This window comes from Delphinus delphis, chromosome 3 (genome assembly GCF_949987515.2).
Source record: "Delphinus delphis chromosome 3, mDelDel1.2, whole genome shotgun sequence".
In the NCBI taxonomy this organism is placed as follows: domain Eukaryota; kingdom Metazoa; phylum Chordata; class Mammalia; order Artiodactyla; family Delphinidae; genus Delphinus; species Delphinus delphis.
Window position 1 is genome coordinate 117,604,258 of NC_082685.1, and position 27,563 is coordinate 117,631,820.

At 36.9% G+C, this 27,563-nt stretch overlaps 1 protein-coding gene across 3 annotated transcripts; it reads right to left on the minus strand.

Annotated features, from left to right (window-relative positions):
- Positions 1–2,033: 2,033 nt before the first annotated feature.
- Positions 2,034–23,988, minus strand: GTF2H2C (GTF2H2 family member C). Of its 3 annotated transcripts, XM_060009355.1 has the most exons (16): positions 23,934–23,988; positions 21,228–21,315; positions 20,516–20,593; positions 20,156–20,192; positions 19,844–19,930; positions 18,760–18,810; positions 18,388–18,442; positions 14,668–14,773; positions 13,343–13,433; positions 13,090–13,177; positions 12,478–12,585; positions 10,637–10,700; positions 8,833–8,936; positions 8,163–8,265; positions 5,938–5,977; positions 2,034–4,142 (listed from the first exon to the last, which is right to left on the minus strand). In XM_060009355.1, the coding sequence occupies exons 2-16, from the start codon at positions 21,281–21,283 to the stop codon at positions 4,023–4,025; spliced, it is 1,188 nt and encodes a 395-aa protein (XP_059865338.1). In that variant the 5' UTR covers positions 21,284–21,315; positions 23,934–23,988; the 3' UTR covers positions 2,034–4,022. The 3 variants fall into 3 exon arrangements, with proteins under 3 accessions (XP_059865338.1, XP_059865337.1, XP_059865339.1); XM_060009354.1 differs by lacking the exon at positions 23,934–23,988 and having other exon boundaries at positions 21,228–22,325; XM_060009356.2 differs by lacking the exons at positions 5,938–5,977; positions 23,934–23,988 and having other exon boundaries at positions 21,228–22,330.
- Between the last annotated feature and the right edge of the window lie 3,575 nt (positions 23,989–27,563).

Here is a 27,563-nt window from a genome sequence, read left to right on the forward strand (position 1 = left end):
TCCCAGGATTCCATAAGTTTTATTATTTTTGAATACTTAATTCATTTACAGGGCTTAAAATTGTTAACTATATAAAAATATTTAAAAATAATTCTTACTCTCCGCTGTGCTACACCACCACCCCAGGCAACCATTTTTATTAGTTCCCTATGTATTCTTCCAGTGTTTCTTTTCTTTTAAAAAAAAAATTTTTTTTTTCAGCCACGTGGTGCGGCTTGTGGGATCTTAGTTCCCCGACCAGGGATCGAACCCGTACCCCCTGCAATGGAAGCGCAGAGTTTTAACCACTGGACCGCTAGAGAATTCCCTCATTTTTTTAAAAGACAGCTTTCTTGAGATATACTTCACGTACATGTAACGTAACTTATTCAAAGTTCATAATTCAGTGGTTTTTAGTATGTTCACAGAGTTGAACAGCCATCACCACAATCAATCTTAGAACATTTTCATCACTCGAAGAAGAAACTCTATACCCATTAAAATTCACTCTTTTCCCCAGCTGTTTGTAGTATTCCCCTACAATCTTTATTTTTGTAAGGTCCATAGTGATGTCTCCTCTTTCACTCGATCTTAGTAATTTGAGTCTTCTTTTTTTTCCCTTGGCCAACTTAGCAAAATATTTGTCAATTGGTTGAACCAACTTCTGGTTTCACAGACTTTCTCTATTGTTTTCCACTGTTTCTTTTTGCTAAGACAAATATATATTTTTCCTTCTTCCTATGTTACATAACAGGTAGCATACTATATATTCTGAACACTAGTATATTCTGAAGAATGTACTTCAGGTTGAAGAAAAATGATCCTCAACAGATCTGAGATGTAAGAATAAATCAAGAGCCATGAAAGTGGTAAATATGTGATTAAATCTTAATAAATACTAACTGATTAAAACAAATATAAATGTCTAGTGAGACACCAAAAGAATTAAATGTACAACAATAATAATAAATAAGTGAGGAAGGAGGAAAGTGAGGTTAAATGTGTTATCCGTGGGGAGGGTAAAGGTACAAGTTAACTTTAGGTTTTGATGTTATGAAGGAGTACTGGAAGCAGCGCTTCCTCAGATTCTCTTGGCCACGCCCTTCTTTCCAAGATGCTGCCCGCCTCCTCCTCTGCACTGCTGCTGCCTTTGCCCAGCTTCCTGAGCGGGCTGGAGTCCAAACTGAACTACACCAAGCCTATCTGACCTTCCAGAGTTGGCTGCAACGCCACACCACTGAGCCTGACAGCTGGCTCCCTTAGCAGTTACCAAAGGACCAGATGACACAGCCCTGTGTGGCAAGCCTTGGCTAGTGGGAAATGGAAGAAGTTAGGAAATTGCATTACCCTCCCCTCCTCCCTTCGACAGACTGTGCAGAGGGGCAGCTTCTCTTTGTAAACCTTCTGGAGAAGTCCCAAACTCTAAGTGAACACACTTGCTGGGAGACTCCTATGACTCTTCACAGTTTGTTATCAAGCCTGGCCACTGTGATAACATATTGTTTCTCCTTGTCTCACTTTCCCTTTTTTTCCTTAACCATACTTCCCTAGATCTGCATCTCCCAAATAAAGCAACAATACTTTCACCTTTGCCTGAGGTTCTACTTTCTAGAGGACCCAAGTTAAGGAATTACGTGTACTGTAATTTCTAGAATAACCTCTAAAAGAATAAAAATAGAGTATACAATTTCCAAACTAGTTTAGGAAAACAAAGAATGGTGGGAAACAAGCAATCCAAAAAAGGGCAAGAGGGACTTCCCTGGTGGCACAGTGGTTAAGAATCCTCCTGCCAATGCAGGGGACACAGGTTTGATCCCTGGTCCAGGAAGATTCCACATGCCACAGAGCAACTAAGCCCGTGTGCCACAACTACTAAGCCTGCACTCTAGAGCCCGTGTGCCACAACTACTGAAGTCTATGTGCCTAGAGCCCATGCTCCACAACGAGAAGCAACCGCAATGAGAAGCCTGCGCACCGCAATAAAGACTAGCCCCCACTTACCGCAACTAGAGAAAGCCCACACGCAGCAACCAAGACCCAACGCAGCCCAAAATAAATAAAATAAATTTAAAAAAAAAAAACAAAATAAGGCAAGAAAGAAGAGAAAAACGAAGATGGAGTAGTTGAAACAAATAGCACAAAGTAAGATGGTAGATTTAAACCAAAATGTATCAGTAGGCACATTAAATATAAATGGACTAAATGCTTCAGTTAAAACAAAACAACTTTCAGGAAAATAAAAAAGAATATGAAGTGAAATGTATACATTCAAAAGTATTTAAAATGAATCTAATTTTCATAATGAATTTTAAGCTTTAAGGAGTTTTCTAATCAAACAGAACTCAGAAAGACATACTATTCAGAAAGGTTCCTAATGTTAAAAAGTTTCCTTCATTATTGTAGTACACTGTGGAGTTCCATGAGGGAAACTAAGGCCAGAACTTACAGTATTATTAGATCACCATTTTTATTTCTATAATCTAAAACAAACCAGGATTTTCTCTATAATTTTTTTTAATTAATTAATTAATTTTTGGCTTCATTGGGTCTTCGTTGCTGCACGCGGGCTTTCTCTAGTTGTGGTGGTGGTGGGGGGCTACTCTTTGTTGCAGTGTGCCGGCTTCTCATTGTGGTGGCTTCTCTTGTTGCGGAGCACAGGCCCTAGGCATATGGGCTTCAGTAGTTGCGGCACACGGACTCAGCAGTTGTGGCTCGTGGGTTCTAGAGCGCAGGCTCAGTAGCTGTGGTTCACAGGCTTAGTTGCTCCGCGGCATGTGGGATCTTCCCGGACCAGGGCTCAAACCTGTGTCCCCTGCATTGGCAGGCAGATTCTTAACTACTGTGCCACCAGAGAAGCCCTCTCTATAATTTTGAGACTAGAAATTCCTCCTTATGTCTAACTAAAATATTCACCTTAACCTTATCAAGTATACAAATAAACCCCAAAATTGTAGAAAGAGATAAAGCAGCCCCCAAAAAGGCACTCAATGTCCCTTTTATATACAGTACTGTGAGTGTGTGTCTAATATATTTCTAAGTAACTCTTCAAGAGGTGCCTACTTATGGCCTTTCTTTTACTTCAAGGAGGGGGAGATAAAATATTCTGATTATGTTAAAGGCATCTCCTTCAAGCCACTGATACCTCTTGTGGACAGAGCAAAAGGAAAGAAGACAGCAGTTAATTTGGTTACCTAGAGCCGAAGTCTGTTTACTTGTAAAGAACCATTTGGGTCTAGGCGCAAAGAGTATGACTCTTGGGAGAAAGATCTGTACTTTGGTCAAATTATGTCTTAGTGTGTGTGTGCACACATGTGTTGCTAAAAATACATAATTCTTTCTAATAACCTATAAGGGAAAATAATCTGAAAAAGAATATGTATATATATATATATATATATATATATATATATAAAAAACTGAAAATAATGCATATTCCTGGGCTTCCTCCAAGATTTATTGAATAGACTCTCCAGGGTGGGATTACATTTCCTTTACTGATAACATTCTTCACTAAGAATTGTTATTTATAAAATCATGAATATCATAGTTAAACTCAATCTAGAGTGACTAAAGTTCATAGATTTAAAATAAACATACCTTTGCTATGGAAACCTGATTCACTCTCAGAAGGGTATATCCTAGAGAGAGTCCTGCCTATAACAGTATATCTTCATTGAACCTGAAACATGGACCTCATCATACATTCTCACCTACATTTTTCTGATGACCCAGGGTGGGAAAGTTGAGGGGGATTAAGTTAAACAGTCCCTGGGTATGAACCCGAGTGAGGCTAACAAGGATAGTTCATTAACCTGAACTATAAAAGGTAAGCCAGTCTCAGATAACAAACCACCAAAATGGTGGTATTAGATATACACCATTAAGTAAATACTTTACCAATCATTACAGAGGAAGCTTTAAAGTAATAGGTTTCTTAGACTTTCCTTTCGAACTGTTCTTCACTGGAGTTTCTTCTAAAGAATCATTTTATTTACAGTCGCAAATGTCTTTTTAACACATTCAATGTGTATTATATGCTGGAATCAAATAGCTGAAGGAGCTGGAATCTTATGAATACAGCCAGGACAACAATGGAGAGAGTCATGAACAAAAATATCACAGTCCACACAAAAAACATTTTGGCACACAGTGCAAACATAGACCTGCAGTGAAAAGAAGAAAACTAAATTTAAAAAGTAGTTTCCAAAAGTTAGGTACAGCATAGTTAGAAGACATTCAAGTTGCTTTGCTCTTTTATATCTCTATCACTTTTTCCCTACTCACCTACCAACTTTATTAGTTCCAATGTACTATATATTCTCAAATAGAAGGCAATTAATTTCTTCCAAAAAAGTATTCCTTAGAAATGAGGGAAGGGGCTTCTCTGGTGGCTCAGTGGTTAAGAATCCGCCTGCCAATGCAGGGGGCATGGGTTCAATCCCTGGTCCATGGAAGATCCCACATGCTGCGAGCAACTAAGCCCGTGTGCCACAGTTACTGAGCCTGCACTCTGGAGCCCACGAGACACAACTACTGAAGCCCATGCGCCTAGAACCCGTGCTCTGCAACAAGAGAAGACACCGCAATGAGAAGCCCGTGCACCGCAACGAAGAGTAGCCCCTGCTCATTGCAACTAGAGAAAGCCTGCGCACAGCAACAAAGACCCAATGCAGCCAAAAATAAATAAATGAGATAAATAAATTTATAAAAGAAAAAAAAGAAATGAGGGAATAACTTCGTTTTTGAGTCCTTAAAGTCCCCTGGGGACTTCCCTGGTGGCGCAGTGGTTAAGAATCTGCCTGCCAGTGCAGGGGACACTGGTTCAAGCCCTGGTCTGGGAAGATCCCACATGCCGCAGAGCAACTAAGCCCGTGTGCCACAACCACTGAGCCTGCGCTCTAGAGCCCGCGAACCACAACTACTGAGCCCGTGCACCACAACGACTGAAGCCCGCACGCCTAGAGCCCGTGCTCTACAACAAGAGAAGACACCGCAATGAGAAGCCCTCGCACTGCAACAAAGAACAGCCCCCACTCATCACAACTAGAGAAAGCCCACGCACAGCAGCAAAGACCCAATGCAGCCAAAAATAAATAAAAATAAGATAAATTTATTTAAAATAGATGGTGTCTTCTTAAAAACTTTCAAATGAGTCAAATAGTGGTTCTAGTGAGGATGCAGCTACTGATGTCAAAGAGGCATGTAAAACTTAATAAAATTGTTTTTTTGATTGTTTTTTTATATATATATTTGGGTTTTTTGGGGGTTTTTTTTGGCATGCCTCAAGGCTTGTGGGATCTCAGTTCCCCAACCAGGGATTGAACCTGGGCCACGGCAGTGAAAGCACCGAATCCTAATCACTAGACCACCAGGAAACTCCGATACAACTGTTTTATGAAATGTGAGAGTAGAATAAAACAAGCCATCCTTTCAACTAATATTTGATATAGTTTATAAAGTATAGTTTTAAATATGGACATGTAACTAAATTAACAAAAAATTAAAACTAGACAGTGATCTATCTTATTTGCAACTTTATATAAGTTTATATGTTCAAATTGGCCCCATCGAAATTTTAAAAAATATTTTCTCAGTGGCACAATGGGGGAATAACCTTTGGTCTGCGGTCACCTTAAATGGTAACTTCAAAATAAGTTATGAGTGCCTAAAGTACAACATGGAGAAAAAAACTTTTAGTATTTCCAAACTAGTATTTCAGTATTTCAGTTTAGCTTACAAACTGAAAAAAAGTACTAAAATATCTTTATAGCAAAATTAGAATGCAGAATTACAAAACAACTGTTTGTAATAGCTCCCATTTTATCTCTACCTACTGTTATACTTCTAAGGAATAACCTGATATGAGCCTGGTCTTTAACAATCTATTGAAAACTTATAACACTATTTCCTCAATATTTATTGTACAATACTTAATATTTACAAAGCACATGAACTTACATGTTGGTCTTTCAATTCCCCCTGACAGGCATAACAAAATCTGAAAAAGAAAGTTTAAGAATCATTTTGTTAAGGACTCACTCATTAAAATAGCTCAGGAAAATTTCAACAAGAATTCTCTTATTAATAAGTACAGTTGACCCTTGAACAACACGCAGGCTAGGGGTACCAATCCCCGAGGTCAAAAATCCGAGTATAACTTTACAGTTGGCCCTCTGGCTCTCTGACCCTCCATATCAGCAGTTCCACATCCGAGGATTCAACCAACTGTGGATCATGTACTGTAGTATGTATTTATGGAAAAAATCTACAAGTATGTGGACCCTTGCAGTTCAAATCCGTGTTGTTCAAGGGTCAACTGTAATTATCTTTACATATGATTTTTAGGAGAAAGAATTAAGAATACCAGTAATTTAAGAAAATTCCACAGTAAATCCCAAGGTCATCTGACAGCTTAAAATCTTCCTTAAACAAATTTTATTTTATTTTCATCAAGGTTAAGTATGAGTATGATTTCTCAGCTTGTATTCTGCAAGGGAATTAAGACCTACAGAAAATGATTTGCATGATTATTTTTCAACTTTCCCAAAGACAGCAGACAGCTGGTACAAGTCTAGATGGATAGAAGTTAATTTATCATAAAAATGGATGCCTAAGGGCTTAATTTTCAAGGAATGGTTTAAAGAATTAAAAGTTCTCAAAATTTATGACAAAAGAGAGCAGATCTGTCCCTACCCACCCCCACTTCATTTCCAGAGCAAATGCTCATAGTGCTACCTCTTGGTTTTTTTTCATAGGCCATTGGCTATGATCCTGCCACTACAGAAGATGAGATTTTAATTCTCTTTCAACTATCTTGAACCAACAGCAATGGGTACACATAACTACATAGAAAGAATTGAGAATGACATTTGTTAAGTCATTTTGGATAGAACAATATTAAATGTTTAGTTTATTATGACTACATAGACATATTCATCTGAGCCATGCCATACAAATTTTCCTCTCTGTAAAACACTTTCTCCTGGAGTTAATAACTGTATTGTTATTCATAAGCTTAACTTTTCTAATTACCACTAACTCAGCCCCAACCGATCCCTGAGAAGTCTAAATATCCTCTTGTTATGTTCAGCTACATCAGGAATTCTATAGTTTCCATCCTCTGGTGACATCTCTCCTGGAGCATTCTGACCTTCTCCAAACTAGACTGACTGTTCTCCATATCTGACATACAAGTGTCATTCTAGGACGTCATCCTACAGCTTTCTTTAGCCACTTTTGAATTAGGTAAATATTCCTATTCTCTTTCATTCATTCTCTTTCTCAATTCTTTTGAATCATCTCTTCCACAGCTTCCCAAGAAAGTCTCTTGAGACCTTACAAGTCTGAAAATATCTTTATTGTACCTGCATATTTTTTTTTGGCTGCACTGCGCGTCATGTAGGAACTTAGTTCCCTGACCAGAGATCAAACCCACACCCCCTGCATTGGAAGCACGGAGTCTTAACCACTGGACTGCCAGGGAAGTTCCTATTCTACCTACATTTAAATACCTTGGCTAGGTATATAATTCAGGTTGGTAATAATTCTCATCCCAAATTTTGAAGGAAATTGCTCCCTGTCAGCATCCAGTGTTGCTCACAAGAAGCCAAACAATTTTAATTCCAGGTCATGTGACCCAATTCTCCCTCTCCAGAAATGTTTAGGGTTAGTATTTTGCTGTGTATTCTGAAATTTCACAATGATACACTTTAGTGCAGGTCTGCCTTCAATATGTCAGGCACTTGACAGTCCCTTTCTATCTAGAAATTTTTTTCCTTCGACAGCAGAAAATATCCTTGCATATTTCTTTCATACTCTTCATTTGATCTTTTCTTTATTTTTTATATTATTTTGATATTAGGCCTTCTGGATAAATCTTCCAGTTTTACACCATGGAAATCAGCAAATGCTACAAATCGGGGCTTTTTTTTTTTCTTTTTGGAGAGCTGATTTACCAACATACCACCACTCTTACTACACATAAATGGGTTTAGGGAAATTAACAGATCTCCGGAGATCCAGATCTGTTTAAAGAATCATTTCAGTCATAAACAAGGCATTCTACATCTCATTTTCTATATTAGCAGTAATCGTGACCAAGTGAATATGACTCTTTAATGTAGTAACAATATATTCAAACATTACCACTTGTAACAGATACAAATTACTCAAAACTCATATACCTTTCTCCATTATGTTCTTCCAGGGGAATATCTTGAAAAGCATCCAAAGGAAATAAGTGATGGTAAGACCGTGCCAAGTGGGGAGCAGACACCAAAGTAAGACCTAACACATAAAGCAGAAAGACATATTTAATAACCCAAACCTCATAAAGATGATGGCTGACATGTCAAATGATATAACTTAGACTAAATATTTTCAAGTTCTTTTTTTTTAGGATTGCAGGCATTCATTTCTTTAGTTTACCTGTGGCCATAAAATGAGACTCCAGGATGGAGTCTTAGTTCTGTCACTAAGTATGTGACCTCTCTTGGCATATTTCCTTACTTATAAATTAAATAAAATTCTACAATTCTGTTACTTTAACTTCTCATTCTCTTTATATATATTTATTTTATGAAGAGCTGCAAAAACATCTACTAGATCTACTGCACTGCCTTTAAAGAACATAATTTTTTTCAGAAAGAGAATTAGGAAACTCTTTTAGAATGCCATGTTTATTTTTAAAATGGAGTACTAAGCACACAATGAAAAAAAGTAATCTATGTCTTTTTTCACAGATTAAATCCAGAAACATAGGCAGAGCTTAATAGTTATCTTTATTTTAATAGCAATATAGGTAAGAAATTATTCAAGATTAATTTACTGGATCATGAACAGTTGGTTTCTTACCACAGATTTTACATTCAACAGGAAGCTCACAGTATTTTGCCCGACACTGTGGGCAGAAATAGCCTCCTAATGTAAGTCCTGGCTCAGTGTTGCTATCCAGATGCCTGTGGGGGGAAACATTACTTTTTAAAAAGTGATATATAAAGATGTGAGCAGTTAGAGCAAAAGCCACTCTGATTTTAAAACCTTCAAGTTGTTTCACTGCTCACTTACACTCTGTTCATTTTTGTCTTTTTTTTCCTCTCTGCATTTTGTTTTGAATAGTTTCCATTAATGTCTTTGAATTCACTCACCTTCTCTTCTTCAGTGACTAATCTGCTGTTAATCCTAATCCATCTTATTTTTCATCTAAAACACTGTATTCTTCATCTCTAGAAATTTGATTGGGGTCGTTTTTCTATCTTCCGTATCTCCTATCATACTCATGTACTCCTCAACTTTCCTGAGCATATGAAGTATATTTACAATAATCATTTTAACACCAAACCTATTACTTCTATCAACTGTGTTATTTCTGGATATGTTTCCATTCTACGATTTTTCTCCTTGTTATGGGTCATACTTTCCTACTTCTTTGCATGACTGGCAATTTTTGATTGGTTGCCAGATATTGTGAATTTTGCTCTGTTTTGGGTGCTGGATTTTTTTTGCATTGCCTTAAATACACTGTGGCTTTTTCTGGAATATACTTAAGTAACTGTGAAATAGTATGATGCCAAGACTCGCTTTTAAGTTTGTTAGGCTGTCCAGAACAGCTGCTAGTCTAGAGTTAACTTGGTTTCATTACTGTGGACTCTATTCAATGCCTGTGGTGTTAAGAGGCCTTTCCACACTGACTAGTGGTAACATGAACTACTCCCTGCCCCATGTGAGCTCTAGGGATTGTTCTGCTGCTCCTCTCCAGTTCTTTCCCTGGCCTCCAGGAGATTCCCGGCAGGAATGTACAGATCAACACTCATTTAATGACTCACGGGGAGCTTCAGAGGAAGCTCTCCAGAGCTCTCTGTGCAGCTCTTTACTCTCTAGTACTCTGCCCTGCAAAATGGTAGCTGCTTCCACCCCCCGCCCCCCAAACTCTGAACTTTGTTTCTGAATGGAGCAAAACCTCCTGATTCTGTGTGGGTCTTCCCTCCCTGCACAGCAGCCTGGAAATCCTCTCTAGGCAGTAAGCTGCAATCATAGGGCCCACCTCATTTGTTTCTCGTCTTGCAGGGATCATTATCTGCACTGCCTGTTGTCCAATGTACGAAAAACACAGTTTTGTATATTTTGTTTGGTTTTCTGCAAGGAGACAGAAGTGTAAATCTAGTCCCTATTACACTTTTATATCTAAAGACAGTAGTCTTATTTATGAGTTTTAAGAATTACTTTCTTAAATTTACTTTTATTTTATAATTATGTAAAATGTAAAGCTCCAAAGTTAAAACAAGTTATATGCAGAAAAGTCTAGGATCTATCTCTTTGCCTTTCTCCACACATTGCATTAGTAAACATTTTTTTAGCTTTTACTTTTTGGTTTCATTACTATTTTTATTATTAATATAAACAAGTATGTGTATCTACTCAAACCTCCACCCTCTTCTTAGATGATCGGTAGCACACTGTACACTTTTCTCTACCTTACTGTTTTATTTAGTAATATTACAGGAGTATATATAGTTTTCACTCCTTTTTACAGCTACATAGAAAGTAATCTTCTACAAAAGCCATTACATTTCAAGTCCATCTTTTAAATTTATAACTTACAGGAAGGACTTAACAATGTAAAAACATTATCACGGACAATTTCAAGGTTTTTACTTACGCCATACTGAAAGAGGGTTTTGCATCCTGATCAGACAGAGAAGCAATGGTATGCTGAGGAAATCCTTCACAGAAGAAAATGTATTACTTTTTTTTCCTCAAGGAAACAGAAAAATTCTAGTAATAGAAACCTAAAAATGTTCCTACCAGAAAGCCCACTAAGTTGTGCAAAAGTTCTCTTTCCTGCCTTTTAGATATGTTTATTATAGCACGGTCAAACTGACAGTAATTCCCAGTTTAAAAAAGAATTAATAGTAGAGGAAATGGGGGAAAGATCTGTCCATACATATGGCCTCAGATTCTAAAGTTCATATCCATATTTTCTAATTTAACAACGCTTAACACACACTGCTTTTTAAAAAGAAAATGTGTGTAATTTTTAAATACTTTCTGATATAACAGAGGAGTCTATAATATAGTCTACTTTCATTTTATATAAGAACATACTTCTAGTTTAAAATTTTGGAATGTCCAAATCCATGCAGTCTATTTTCCATATATATTTTTAAATTCTGAAAAGAAGTCTAAGAAAAGCAGAAACCATAAAAAAAGAGACATTTCATTCTATATAAAAATTTTAAACCTATCTACATTTCAAAACAAATAAAAGTAAAGGAAAATGACCAACTGAAAAAACATTTGCATCAGGTGACTGAAAATGGGTTGATATTCCTAAATGGTTCTAATAAATCAATTTGGAGAATTATTATAAATTTAAAAATAACTTTAAGATAGGCTAAGGAAATGTATCAGTAAATCGAAAAGATTAGCCAACATAATATCTAAAATGTACTGAGTGTTTATATCAAGCATTACTCTAAATACTTGGTCTGTATTAACTCAATCCTTGCAACACACAATGAAACAGATACTAATATCACGTGAGATGAGGAAACAGGAAAGAGAGGTTGAACAGTACTATAAATAGCCAAAAACAAGGCAGAAAAGCATTCCATCTCACTGACAGTTTAAAAATGCATATTAAACAAGGAGTCTCTCTCTTTTTTTTTTTTTTTTTTTCTGGTACGCGGGCCTCTCACTGCTGTGGCCTCTCCCGCTGCGGAGCACAGGCTCGGGACGCGCAGGCCCAGCAGCCATGGCTCACGGGCCCAGCCGCTCCGCGGCATGTGAGATCTTCCCGGACCGGGGCACGAACCCGTGTCCCGTGCATCGGCAGGCGGACTCTCAACCACTGCACCACCAAGGAAGCCCCAGGAGTCTCTTTTTGTATTGAAAAAGCTGGGCTTTTTCAATTACAAATTACAAAATAGTTGGGCTTTTTCAATTTCAATTTACAAATAAATGTTTACTATAAAATAATAATTGTATAACACAGCTTTGATAAAACAGTACAGCAGGTTTTATAGCTTTTTTGATTTCTTAATACAAGAATTTCTCTATAAACACAGTGTCTTTATACCTTTCTAACCTTAACAATTAAAAAAAAAACAGTAGTGTTCCTTGAGTGACAGGACTACAAGTGAGTTTAATTTTCTTTTTACTTCTCTGTATTTCCCAAAATTGCTTCAACAGCATAATTTTCTCTAATTATAAAACATTTAAGTTAAATACAAGAAATTCTTAAACGTTAAAATAAACTTGTACAAATGAGATAGAAAGTCTAGCTTGAGTCAAAATATATTTTTTTTAAATGTCTATTTTAAAATAACACAAAACAGGGAATTCCCTGGCGGTCCAGTGGTTAGGACGTGGCACTTTCACTGCAGTGGCCCGGGTTCAACCCCAGGTTGGGGAACTATTTAAGATCCTGCAAGTGGTGCGGCCAAAAAGAAAATTAAAAATAAAAATTAATTAATTAAATAACACAAAATAAATACTTACCCATACGAATAAGTGAGCATTCAGAGCTTGAGCTAGCAGGAGGAGGACTAACATGATGTGTCAGCAATTCTTTGTAATGGCTTTCATCTAAAATAACATGGTATGTGCCTAACAAGACGAGAAGTAAAAGAGAAGAAACAACAGCTTTCCAGACATAAGAATGAACTGTAATTTCTATATAATTCTGTAAAAGTTTTACCATCTGAAAATGTTCATTTTCAAAGTAAGTTCTTAAGTTAAATTATCATTTTTCAAAAACTTTATTTAAATAACATCTCTAAATTGACTTCTCTAGGAATAACTGTAATTACAATTTAATTAAAGCCAAGTTACAAGTTCTTCACTAAGTATTAATATAGTAAAATTTCTAGCTTTTCAAGAGTTATAATGCTTCCTCTGAACACTGACATAACTACTGAAAATTCCTCGCATTCTGAGATGATATCTTATAGAATTGGTAATATATTTAATGTAACTACCCATATTTTGGACTTCAGCACATGAACTGATTTAAGTTTAGCAGCTTAAAAAAACATATAAAAACATCCTAATTAATAGATTGTTACTTTACATAGTAATTATGAGTAAATACTGAAGATTCTAGATATATACCACCAGTTTCACGAGCAAGCACAGTGCAAACCCGAACCTCTGCAGACAATCCAATAACAGACACTCTAATTTTAGCTGCCTTTAGGGTCTTCGTAAAATCCAAGTAAATGGTGAGTTTTGAGGGAAGAAAAAAAATTGAATAATTAATGTGTTTGAAAAATAGAATGTTCTGAAAACTAGTAATAAATTCAGTATAGAATTCTCTTTAGAGTTGTAACTTTGATTTTGATTATGAAGAAATTATTGGTTCTACCTTGATTAGGTCATAGATATTAGATGGATCACAGGTTGTGAGACTGCTAAAGATGATTAGGACTTCTCTACTTGTATGTCCGGGCATGTGTCTAAAGAAAGATAAAAACCACTCCAATTAGGTATAACAAATTACACTAATAAAAAACTTAACTCAGAAACAATAGTACCCATGGTTTACACACTTAGACTGCAGAATAACCCCATTTATTTCAATATTACAAAGGAATGAATTGTGAGTATACTCTAAAAACCTTAATGCCAATTTTTCTAAAATTAGCTACACACTTAAAAAAAATTCATTGATTCACTTATTCATTCAATAAACATTTCTTGAATACTCTTTTAAGTTCTGGGGATAAAGTGATAAAGAAGACCAACAAGGTTCCTGACATCATGAAGCTTACATTCTAATAGATTTGTTTCATACAAAGTCTAAAGTGTACATTGGAAAGTGTGACAATACCATAGGAATCAACTTTAAGGTGCATATGTGTGGCTTGAAAATAGTAACATACTTCTTTTTTAAAGACAATTTAATCTCATGTTGATTCAGTCATAATATTCATAAACAGTAATGTTTGTGTACCATTTAATTCAATGATGGTTTACGGGATTTTAAGATGTGATGAACTGTTCTCCTCTATACCAAATAGATATTTCTATGCTTTTTGGAGCAACTTTATCGATTATTTATAGCTTTCCTGCTTATATTTTCATTGTTAGGCTCAGCTTTCACTTGTGGATGCTGCTGTTGTGCCTACCTTCACTATGTGTGTTACCTCCTTCTCATCTACTTCAAAACTAAAAAAGTATCATATAAAGGTATAAAAATCTGAGTCAGGACAGACTATCCAGGGATAAAATATATAAGCTTTAAATATATTGAATACTTTCTTTGGGGCTTTAACTATATTCCACATAGTTAAACTTGCTAGAAAAGTGCTATTAATTTATAGATGTATTACAAAATAAGTTAATAAAAACCAATGTACAACAAACTCAGTTATTATACCACATTAAATTCCACATACAATCAATTTTCAATAAAATATTTTTTATATTTCTTTTGTACTACTAATATTACTACAGCTTTAATTATATTTTTCTAAAACCTTTAAGGATATACCTCAGCAACTAAAATGTAAAATAAAAATTACTTACCAACACCATACTAAATATTATAAATGACATTACATATTTCTTTCAATAATGATTTCATTACAGCTGGGTTCATGGAGACGCATATTAACATATTATCATTTCAACTTAACTCATTCAAAAAACTTTGAAATAAATTATAAACAATAAGTGTAAAATACTAACTTTAGAGTCTGCATAGCCATGCTTAAGGAGTTATAAAGAGATGGCTCTCCATGGCAAGTCATATCTACAGCTTTCTTCAAAGATATTATGTGTTTCCTTGAGTTTCCTAAAATAGAAATGGAATAATCTACTTTTAATAAAAATAATCTATATATACATTATATAAATTTACCTTTCTCCCAAATTTACATATCTATGATGTTAAACAACAGAATCCCTTTGATTTACATTTTTAGCAAGTTGCAATTTTTTTCGAATTTTTGAATTTTATTTTATTTATTTTTTATATAGCAGGTTCTTATCAGCAAGTTGCACTTTCATCAGAAATGTTTTGATACATAGTCTCACTCGTACTGAAAAAACAGAATACAAATAATCTGTCTATTAGCACACATTTTAATAATATTAACCTAGAGTGCATATATTTTTACTCTTAATATTTCCTATTTCATCATTTTTAATACTAATATATGTTCACATTTTAACATCTCTGAAATCACGATGTGTCTTACAATCACTGGCAGCCAGGCAGCGTTTGTGACACAGCTGTCACTGCCTGCTCATGTGCGAACCTATGAATGCTGTTGATGTGTTGCTGCTTCAACTGTATCATGTGCATTGTTTGTGTTGTTCACGTTGAGTTTAACTGCGATTTAAAGTGTTTTTAGAAAGGCTAATACAGACGGTTATATTTTTATGTAGAAAGGCATGGAACAGAACAGTGAGGTGTAAATTTGTTATTGGTGAAGCAAAAACTCATTGATAGAAGAATGCCTGCAATTCCATTTTTTTCTTCAGGGGTAAAAAACAAGCACTTTATAAGACCCAAGAAAGAGGATTTCCACAAAGAGACAAAACTGTGTTACGTTGTTATGAAATAACATCTGAAAAGACTGTCTGTCTCATGCTAAGCAATACAAATGAAGGGAAGAAAAACTGCCAAATTCTTTAGAATACTTGACAGGCATGTCAAACCACCAAGAAGCTGGTATGAACAATTCATATATCATTTGACATTGTATCAAAGGTTAATTGCTAGAGTGTTTCCTTCTTGATGGCTCATAAAATAAAGGTATCTTACAAATGACAGAATCTGAGATTCAATAAAATATGGTATTCTTCAGACATTTCCTCCTATTTCAACATTGTCTTCATATTAATTAACAACAATGAAACATCGAGTTTATCATATAGCAAACTACCTTCATACCACTGAACATTTAATTTCCAATCTGTCACTATTACAGTGAGTTGGCCAGAGTTCGTTCAGGTTTTTCTGTAACATCATCGGAAAACCCCGAACGAACTTTCTGGCCAACCCAATACATACCACTGCAGACAGTATATTTGTAGAGTGAGGCTTTTTCTTCTTTCATAACATTTCCTAAGTATACTCCAAGGAATATTTTTTTTAATACCTTTTTTTTTCCCTCTTGGCCGTGCCACACGGCTTGCGGGATCTTAGTCCGACCAGGGATTGAACCCGTGCCCTCAGCAATGAAAGTGCGGAGTCCTAACCACAGGACCACCAGGGAAGTCCTCCAAGGAACATTTTTATGGCTCTTTTCCAGAAAATGTTAAACAAATTAACCAGACTATCAGCATTATAAGTACCAGTTTCTCCATGGTTCAGCAAGCCATATATTGCTTTTGAAACTTCATTTTGGTCATTTAAAATATGTAAAATGTTGTTGAGTGGGCTTTTTTTTTTTTTTTTAACACTAGTTTGGCTAAACTTTCTTTTTTAATAGTTATTTAATTCCTCTTTTTTTCTGGCATGCACTGTTTATCTTCTTTGCCCATACATCTACTTGGAGCTTCTTGGTGTTCTTATTTATTTGAGTAAGCTTTAAAATATTAACCATTTGCCATAGTTAATATACAGTGGACCCTTGAACAGTAAGTGTTTGAATTATGTGGGTCTACTTATATGCAGATTTTTTTTCACTAAGTATGTGCTACAGTACTACATGATCTGCAGTTGGTTGAACTCACGGAGGTGGAACCACTGAAACAGAGCACCAACTGTAAAGTTATATGCAGATTTTCAACTGTGCAGAGGGTCAGCATTCCTAATTCTCAAGTTGTTCAAGGGTCAGCTATATACTGCAAGTATTTATTCTTGGAATCATAAAATTTTAGAAATGAAAAGTACCTAAGTCTAATTCCTTCATTTCATAACTGAGAAACAAATCTAATAAGTTAAGTGATTTGCCCAAAGACATATGCCTACCCAGTGGCAGGACCAAGACTCAAAATCTTCTGGCTCTCTATCCACTTTTCTTTCTACCATAACATACAAAAAAATTTTTATCTCCTACTGTGTTATGAGTATAGAAAAAAGCATACTTACGTTACTGTCAGTGTGGTTTATAGCAGTGATTCTGTTCAGAGGAAGAGAGGGTACTTTCAAGAGGCCTATAAGAATCACCAGAGGATTTTTCATCTCTGTGCACCCATAGAATATTACTATTAACTTGGGGTAGGGGGCATGCAAGAGGGTCGGCCCTACATCCTTTTCTTAGGGGAACCATCCTTCCTTCACTGTATAAGAATCCAGTTTAGACTACGTGGTTCAAATGGAACTTACCCTGCTTCTAACCTACTCCAGACACAGACATGTAATCCAGGCCTACCAACAAAATACTTCATTGCCTTGGCTACTTTGACGGCTCATGGATGCGCAGATCATAATCAGAGTCAATAAGAGTCCTCTTTGGAACCTGTGCTGAGGCTACGGACTAGGAGGGTCATGTAGACTTGGGCTATTAACAGCCATCTTTTCACCTCTCAGAAAACCTATCAGAGAATGAAGCCAGACAGAAACAATTATATGTGAAGTCAGCCCACCTTTCAACATGAGCCAGTAATTTCCCCTCTGCCCTTAAGCTAGTTTGTGATTTTCTGGATTACTTCCAACTGAGTTTCCTGGATGACCCCAGGCTAACATACACTTCACTACTTACTGCCATAATGAAAAATTACTAATGATGGAAGTGTGTCAATTTTATGTGTATTGGTGAGGATGAAAGGTTGAGAACCACGTTTAAGAGACAGTGTATTTTACAGAAAATAAAATAGAATTAGTGATGTAAGTTTGCAATGGCACATATACCAAAGCAAATGAAATCTGCCATTATTATCTCTTAAGAGAATAAAATTCAGTTAGGCATGTCATGCAAGCAGAAAATCTAATCACTAACGACTACAATTCAATTTTTATACTCTGTTCTTTAGAGGTTTACCTTTAAAAACTTAACTTTAAGATTAATTCTGAATGGTTAAAATAATTTTATCTTAATGCTTTCAGGATAAGAATAAACACATTTACATTCATGATAATACTATTCACGACTGTGCAGAACTCAATTTAAAAAAAAAACAAATGAAAAAACAGAATTGAATTTAAAACAGGTCATTTTAGGGACTTCCCTGGCAGTCCAGTGGTTAAGACTCTGCGCTTCCATTGCAGGGGACACGGGTTTGATCCCTGGTTGGGGAACTAAGATCCCTCATGCCGCGTGGGCAACAAAACAAAACAAAACAAAAAAACAGGTCATTTTAGAGACCAAGAGTTTAATAGAGGGTTTTTTAAGTGTTTTACCTAAAGAGCCTCCAGAAAGGTTTCATTTTACTTATTAGGCAACCTTACAAACAGTGTTACAAGGTTGGGTAAATAAAGCCAAGTCTTGAGTGCTATAAAGGTAATTTTATGCATACCTGAGAGTTCAGTCAGTTTTTCAGCTCTTTTACTCTTTGTTACAATTATTCCAATCTCAAAATAAAAACAAAAATGGTTATTAATTTAACAAATTATTTCTTCTTGATAAGAATGTACGTAACTAAAATAAATGACTAATTACAAAAGGAATAAGTAACATGAGAAACTTCTGATATAAACTGAGCTATGTGTTCACTGTACATTAACTTCTAGAGTTATCTTGCTTTTCATTGCTAAGTGTCCCAGAAACTTATACACGATCTGAATCACTTAATCACCAATAGAATATATGTACAATGTTTTAAAAAATAAATTATATTTGGCAATAATATCAGGATGCTAATTCTGAATTATATCACTTATCTACATACCTGACTAATAGGATTTTGATCAAAATATTCCTCTACGAAGTATTCCAACAACTGTTCAAAGAAAACAAAAAGGAAATACTAGATAAGGGCAAAACAACAACCACAGAAAACAGGTTTTGTGCAATCTTTTTTCTTTTAAATTAATTTATTTGTTTTTGGCTGCGTTGGGTCTTCATTGCTGCACGTGGGGTTCCTCTAGTTGCAGCGAGCAGGGGCTACTCTTTGTTGCGGTGCACAGGCTTCTCATTGTGGTGGCTTCTCTTGTTGTGGAGCACAGGCTCTAGGCACGTGGGCTTCAGTAGTTGTGGCACGCGGGCTTCAGTAGTTGTGGCTCACAGGCTCTAGAGTGCAGGCTTCAGTAGTTGTGGTGCACAAATTTTGTTGCTCCACAGCATGTGGGATCTTCCTGGACCAGGGACTGAACCTGTGTCCCCTGCATTGGCAGGTGGATTCTTAACCACTGCACCACCAGGGAAGTCCCTGTGAAATCTATTTATGAAGCATTGTTTCTAATGATTTTTAAGTTTATAGATTTTCAAAAAATGTTCAGAAGTAAAAATATTAAATAAATAAAAAATAATAAATTTTGAAATATTAAATAAATAAAAATTAAAATATTAAATAAACCTGAATTTGAAATGGTAAGTGATGAGATAGGTTTGAGCTAGGCCTTAAAAGATGGAACCATTTGGACATATAAGACAGAAACAATCTAAACAAGGAAAAGATCCAATAAAGACAAACAGGAGAATAAGCAAAATTGAGCATGGGTTTTAATAAATTAGGAATAATCTGAATGTGTTTATAAGCTGAGGAGATTGATTCAAGTAAGTCAAAGGAGAATGAAGATTCAATAAAGAAAGGGATAACTGACAAAGCAAGATCCTAACACGGAGTGGAATTAAGGGCATAAATAATTAGCTATTTTGGTATACCATTTCTGTAAATGATCGGGTAGCACTTCTACTTAGCTATAGTTTGTATTAGCTCAAAAAAAAAAAATTGCTTTCTTTAAAACCATTTCTTTTACAGAATTCAGCATCCTTCCTCACATGTAGTATAAATCAGAATAATTTTAGTATACCTTTAAAGTACATGTCAGTCTATTTGGCTTTAAATCCTGGTCTTCCATTGTTCTTGATCCATCTACTACCACATAAAGATGGCGCATCTACCAAAAAAAATCCCCCAAAACAAAACACACAAATAAGAACAATTTTCAAATACATTTTTAATCAAGAACTAAAAATGTCATTTAGTATTCACATATCCTACACATATATTTTTAATATATTCCCTTAAAAAGTTTGTTTTACTGTTGTTTATTCTATTAAGCCAGAATGTTTCTCTAACTCAAACTAGTCCTGTACCAGAAAAGGAAAAAAGAATAACATACCATTCCAAGTCGAACTTGTCCATGGTGCTCAAATACCCTGTTAAAATTATGCAAACATTTTAATGGAATACCATCTACTACCTGAAAAATCATTACAACTTTTCAACTAACCTGCATTTTTTTAGTGAAATAAATTATTAACTTATGGATGCATATAATTATGGGCATTTTGAACAGTCCCTGAAGATCAATTTCCCTGATGAGACTCTAGGTTGCTGGCTCCTTCCCCCTATTTAGAAGGCTACAAGTCAGTTTCCCTGAAACACAGCTCAAATGAAGTACCAAGGAGTGGCCATAAGTGGACAGAAACACCTAAAGGAATATATTTTACCTTTTGTAACACACACAAAGTTTACCTACCTTTTTCTCTTTGCTTTGAAGAGAATGTCTTCTATTGTAGCTTTAAGTGATCCTGATTCATCTTCTTTAAGAATCTCCCTGTAAGCAATAATTACTTGTTTGAAAAGATAAGCTAAAATTTTATCAATCCAAGAGAAATGAAAACATATGTCCACACGAAGATTTGCACCTGAATGTTCACAGCTGCATTATTCATAACAGCCAAAAAGTATAAACCATCTAAATGTCCATCAAATGGTGAAAGGATGAATAAAAACATGGCATAAACATATTAACAGAATACTATTCAGCAATAAAAAGGAATGAATTACTGATTCATGCAACAACATGGATGAACTTGAAAACAGTATGTTCAGTTAAAGAAGTCAGACAAAACTGACCACATATTATATGATTATATTTACATGAAATGTCCAGAAAGGGCAAATCTAGAGAAACAGAAAGCACACAGTAGTTGCCTAGGACTGGAGGTGGACATGGAATTAATTGTAAATGGACATGAGGGATATTACTGGGGTGGTAAAAATGTTCTAAAACTGATTTATGTTGATGATTGCACAATCCAGTAAATTTTCTAAAAATCATTGAATTATACATAAGAAACAGGTGAATGTTAACATGTGTAAAATATACTTCAAAAAAGTTGTAAAAACAAAAACAAAACCCCAAACAACATCTAAAAGGGAAGGGAAAGTAATAATGCCCTACTTACCATGTTCTTTCATAGCCTCCTTCCCATCGCTTAGTTCTTTCAGGCTCTTCATCCATTTTTTTCTTACTGTATTGTATTATTCAATATTCTGTAAAAAAAAAAATCATTAGATTGTGAATTGATTAAAGATGTTTGTCACCAAATGCATACAATTAAATCTGAAAAGTAAAGAGCGGGAAGTAAACATACAAAGTAAAAAAAAAACTCAGAATGCAAAATCATCTTATTTTTTGCAATTTATTCAATAATTGTAGCTGACTGAAAAATACTTTGAAATCTTCATGGAACTCTTTTCCCATCTCCAAGAAAGAATACGAATAATTATGCACAAATTTGGCACCACCACAAATAAGCATCTCTTTACAATTAAAAAAAAACCAAAAATGTATTAAAGATGTGTCATAGGACAGAACCATAGAATTATGAGAAGTGGGTACAGGTGTAGATGAAACATGAGCCACAACTGCTGCTTATTATAGCTGAGTGCTGAACACATGGCGATTCACTGTACTATCCTTCTACCTTTGGGTTTGTGTGAATTTTCTCATAATCAAGTTTTTAAATGAAATTTATTATTATTCATAAATGATAAATGCTTATGGCTCATAATTTTTTAAAAAAATACAATATTAAACCTACACTATAACCCCAACTATTAAAAGAAAAAGGAAATATTTAGTAATTCAATAAATAGGACAAATGGTTTTGATGGATGTTACGATTAAGGATGATTGGTTTTTTGCTTCTTTATTCTTTTCTGTATTTTCATATTTTCAATATGAACATGTATTTCTTTAATAATCAGGGATACCCCACCTTGATTTTGATCTCAACTAATTTATTTTAAATTTTATTTAATTATTTAATAATTTCATTATTATTTAAATAATTTTAGTAAGCATTTGGAAAGGAACTTTATACATTAGCTCAGGCTGTCTCAAGAGGGAGGCTATATGGAAACTCTGTACTTTTCTGTTTTTGCAACTTTTCTGTAAATCTAAAATTATTTCAAAGTTAAAAATTTAAAACATTTGCATTTTGTTTTGTCTGGATTTCACATGTTATTTTAGAAAAAAAGATCATAGGATTTGAAAAAATAATAATCAGGAATAAAATTGGTGTTGGGAGTACTCTATTAACCATAACCAAGTAATAAACACCCCCGTCACATCCACACCTCCACCCTCCCCAATGGAATCTCCCTCCCCATTCTACATTCTCACTTTCAACTTCCTTCTACCATAGATGAAAGATCAAAGGAATCCTAAGTGCCAAGACATTAAGGACAAAACAAATCCCATCATTGGCAGGGGCAAAGATTAATTTTTGTGATGAGGACAATAACCAAGACCTCAACCTCATTTATTTCATTTTTCCTATAGAAAAATATACTTAAAAATCTAAATATATATCGATTTTTATAAATGGACTTCTGGAATTAAAACCTATTGACAAGTTTAAGACTGCTTTTATGGCATCACCGCTTTCTCTGGCACCTGCTACAATCAGATATTATTTGCTAAAGTTCTGTGTGTCTCTCACTGAATTAACAAGCCACTCCCTGGCGCTGGAAGAGATTCATTTGTTTCAGGATATCAGGTGATCCACTTTAGTATCCTGAAATAACAAGAGGTGCATTAATTCTGACATCAGTGCTATTTCAACACACCATGTTGGTGCCTTGTACGTTTAATGATGAGTGTAGTAACACAGCATACAGTGACTAAATTGAACATTTTGATCTTCCATGGAGGTGTTTTTGTATTTATCATGAATGTCAAAAATCAAAAGCTTAAATTCTTAAAGAGGTGGCTACTGCCATCCATCACATCAATATTTAAACTGTATTTTATTTTTATTTTATTACTTTTAATTCTCTGAAAGTTCAGAAACAAAGTGAGAACTATATGAGCAGAAGCTGCAAGCAGGACCACCTCTGGCTCACTGCATACAAGGACTTCTTAATTCGAACTGTCTGCAATGGGAAATTACAGGGATAGGACAGAGATATTAAGATCCCCATAACTGCAGATGTTCAAAGGGAAGCTGGATGTTTACAATGCATGCAGTTAATAGAGAAGGGATTTATGCAACCTGGAGGAAAATGTACTTGGTAACCTCTTAGGTCAGCATCTCCAACTGCCTATGACTGCCCAATATTCCATCTTCTTACAAATATCGCTGGGAATCCAACCCCAGGAAAGCCACTTCCCCCTGGGGAAGCCTGGTGGTATGATTCCTTCACATGAGCTCAGAAAGCTACACGTAAACAAATGAGATCTGCACCACACATCGCAATTTATGAAGCTTTCCCTCACACCTAACCCTGCCAAGCGCTGTGCGACAGGCAAGGGTGATAACTGTCCTGCTTTTCAGGTGTGGAACTCAAGGGTCAGAGGCTGGTAACTCTATTGAGGCCACACAGCTGGAGGCTGGTGACGAGCTAGAACCCAGGACCACAAGTCCCCAAACTCGCGCCCTGCCTTAGGGCAGGAGAGCCACTCTCCACACTGCTGCCCCAGATGCTTCTATGCAGCTCCCTAGACGGAATTTGCCCTCCTCCCCCTCCCACACATCCTCATTCCCTGCGAGGCGGTTCTGGGCCATTCAATCCCCGCTTCCAGCCGCGCAGCCCCTCCCGCTGCCACACTTCCCAGGCCTCGGATCCACGCCTCGGCTCCATGCAAACCTTTACCGCGGCCTCACCTGTCCCGCTGAGGGCCGCTCTGCCGGAAGCTCTGCACAATTTGCTCTGAGGGCGCCGCCGAAGTCCTTCCGCCGCGCACGGTGGCGACGTGCAAACGTTCCGGCTGCTGGGAGCGGTGGTGGCCGGAGCGCGGCGCTCGCAGGCCGGAGCAACCTTGTTGACTTCGCGGGGAGGGACGTCCTGCTTCCTTCCAGCTCTTCGCAAGGAGGCGGGAAGAGTGGTGGCCATTCGCTCTTGAAAAGTTGGAGGCCTGGTAGCCGTCCATCCGGCATCTGAGAATTGATTTTATTATTTACAAAAGGTTAGCATGAAGGACTCTGACCACATCAGTAGCCTCAGCTGAGCCGGCTTGCTGTGCAGCGGTTTTCCCGGACTGCTCTGCTGCTCCTGCTAAATGACACAAATATTTATTGAGCACCTATTTGGGGCCTGGTACATTTCTAAGCACTGAGGAAATAGAAATGAAAAACTGACAAAAATCCTTGCCCTCATGACAGTTATGAAGAAAAACATACTGTATCAAATGGTGATTGTGCCATAGAGAAAAATTAAGCATGGAAGGGGGAAAGTGTGTGGTTTAAAATAGGTGGTCAGGGGACTTCCCTGGTGGTCCGGTGGTTAAGACTTTCACTGCAGGGTTCACAGGTTCGACCCCTGGTGGGGGAAATAAGATCCCGCATGCCAAGAAGACAGTCGAACCATGACCAGAATGAGGGAGGGAGTTAACCGTGCTGATACTTAGGGAAAGATTTCTCCAGGGAAAGGGAGCTGCAAGTACAAAGGCCCCTGGGGTGGAAGCACATTGGTGTGTTTGAGCGACGGTATGGGCAAGCAGGGGATGAGTGGTAGCAACTGAAATCAGAAGTGCGGGTCTCGAAGCACTGTCAGAACTTTGAAGGGATGATGATGGCTTGGACTAGCATAGTATGGCAGTGCAGCTAGTGAAAAACGGCTGGATTCTCAATCTTGTCAATAGACTGGATGTTTGTTATGAAAAAAAAATCAGTGACTCCAAAGTTTGTTGCTGAGCAGCTGAGAGGCTGGAGTTGCAATTACTGAGAGGGTGGGGGGTTGGTAAGATCAGTTCAATTTTGAACAAGTTGTTTGAGATATCTGCTAATACACACAGAATTACTAGCATTTCCCATACCTGAGAAATGGAGAGGCAAGGCACCGCAGAGCCTCAGAAAAGGATTATGCCCAGGAAAAGGAAAAAGGAACTGCCGGAACCTCTCTGGTTCCCCATCATCGCACGCTTCCCCTCTGTTGCCTATATTGTTTTGTTGGTACTAAAATCTTTCCATGTATTCTTCCCCCTCGAAAACATAAACAGAAGCCATCCTGCACAGTAGTGGAAAGAACAGACCTGAATTAAAAATCAGGCTCTGCCACACTAGCTGGGTGACCTGAAGCAAGTCACAACCCAAGTCTAATCTATAAGATGGGATTATTTCCACCTACCCTACAGGGCTTGCACATCACATCTTCGCAAGTCCGTAACCAGGTCCTTTTATTTCTCCCCAGAAGACAAGGTCTCACTGTTTAGTTCTGATGTTGTCTTTGCAAGGTGAGGAGGGCAAATTAGCATTGCTGATTCCCAGTGCCAGTTGGCTTCCATCTTTGCCTCCCCTACATCTTTGACTCCTATACAGGACTCACACACAAACTCCACCCTTTTTCCTTTTACTTCCTTCCTAGTATCCCCTCTTCCTCCCTCCCTTCCTTCCAGAAACCCACTTTTCTTTCCTTCTGTTCTGATTAGCCATTCTGTTCCAAGACAGGACTCACACCTGTAGAACAAACAGCTACAACCCCAAGCCCCAAGTTTCTCATTTATGTTTACTATCCACCTGTCTGGGAAGACTTTGTGGAAAAACAGGAAAAGGACAGAGGACTCCCCAATGAATTTAAATTAAAGCATATCTGTGGACTGGAGGCCGAATCATTCAAGCTTTTCCCAACTCTCCTCTGAATATATGTCTCAGATCTTGAGTCAAGTAGGAATGGTACTAAGGCAAAACAAAACAAAAATGCATAAATCCATGGTGATCTTTTGCCATTATTATGACCGACACAATATTTTAATTGCTTACAAAGTGGTAGAATAAAGAAATGATATAACCTAGTCAAACGTTTCAATTTGTAAAACTAAGCAACAACTGTAAAGAATGGAACAATCTGTTCTCTGCCCATGGGTGGCTGGACACAATCCAGAGAGTTAGGAAATTCACAAACAGCTCAGCCAGTGGAATCAAGCCGAAATTCAAAGTGTACAACTTCTCAGACTGGGAGAGATGAGCTTGCCTATTGCAATACCTTTAGATGGAACCTCAATCATTCGAGCCTCATTAAAACCCTCCAGAATTGCTTATAAGAGCATCTGATAATCTTTAACTTGATATGCAAACTCTATACTATCTGTTCAAGCATTTGCTCATTATCTATGAGTTATCACAATGCCAAACATAAGGGAATTATCTGCTTAAAACTAAAAAGAATTTACACCATAAAGCTGTACCCAGCACACACCAAACATATGGGATTGGGATGATACATGTACTTTTAAAACCCAGTTTGCTTTTAAAAACTTGTTTTCACCATTTGGCTTTGGAAAGTAGGTATAACTGGCCATATTTATTTTATTTATTTAATTTATTAATTTATTTGGCTGCATTGCGTCTTCGTTGCTGCATGCAGGCTTTCTCTAGTTGCGGCGAGCAGGGGCTACTCTTCTTTGCAGTGCATGGGTTTCTCATTGCAGTGGCTTCTCTTGTCACAGAGCACAGGCTCTAGGTGCATGGGCTTCAGTAGTTGTGGCACTTGGACTCAGTAGTTGTGGCTCATGGACTCTAGAGCGCAGGCTCAGTAGTGGCGCACGGGCTTAGTTGCTCCGCGGCATGTGGGATCTTCCTGGACCAGGGATCAAATCCGTGTCCCCTGCATTAGCAGGTGGATTCTTAACCACTGCACCACCACGGAAATCCCGAACCACATGCTTTTTCAACAAAATCTTTGGAACAATGGTTAATAGCAGAAAGCAGAATGCAAACACAACCACAGGATGTCAGAGATGGAAGAGACCTCTTAAATCTAATCTAAATCTCTATTTTCCAGACTAGAAAACTGCCTGAGTGGTTTTTCAAAGTTATGTCCCGATGGTTAATGCCAACCCCCCAGAGGAATTCCCTGGCAGTCCAGTGGCTAGGACTCCACGCTTCCACTGCAGGGGGCACGGGTTTGATCCCTGGTCAGGAAACTAAGACCCCATAAGCCACATGGCACAGACAAAAAAAAAAAAAAGCCACCCCCCACCACCAAAAGAACCACCCTGATCCTGGCTCAGAGATCAAATGTATGTAAGTACATTTGAAAAATGATTTTTTTAACTTTCAAAGTTCAATTTTATGGCACAATTTTACAGCACAAACTCATGCTATTTGACTTTCTGCATTTAGCTGAATGGTTTTGTTCAGTCACAACACTGGCAAACTTGCCTTCATAAACTAAGTGTGCTGACTTCAGTTTAAATTTTAAGACATATAAAAATCAATTAAGTTGCTCAAGAGAGTCCTTACCACTTGGTATGAATCCAAAAGACATGAAAAACATAAACTATTTATTACCTTTTG

What these genes read in the sequence shown, in the direction of transcription:
- GTF2H2C (XM_060009355.1), bottom strand. Translation starts at nt 21,283, where the DNA reads ATGGATGAAGAGCCTGAAAGAACTAAGCGATGGGAAGGAGGCTATGAA. An exon ending in GCTTGCTCGTGAAACTGGTG is followed by an intron (nt 12,586 to 13,089) that starts GTATATATCTAG and finishes TCGTCTTGTTAG; the next exon opens with GCACATACCATGTTATTTTA. An exon ending in GGGAATTGAAAGACCAACAT is followed by an intron (nt 4,143 to 5,937) that starts GTAAGTTCATGT and finishes TTTTCACTGCAG; the next exon opens with GTCTATGTTTGCACTGTGTG.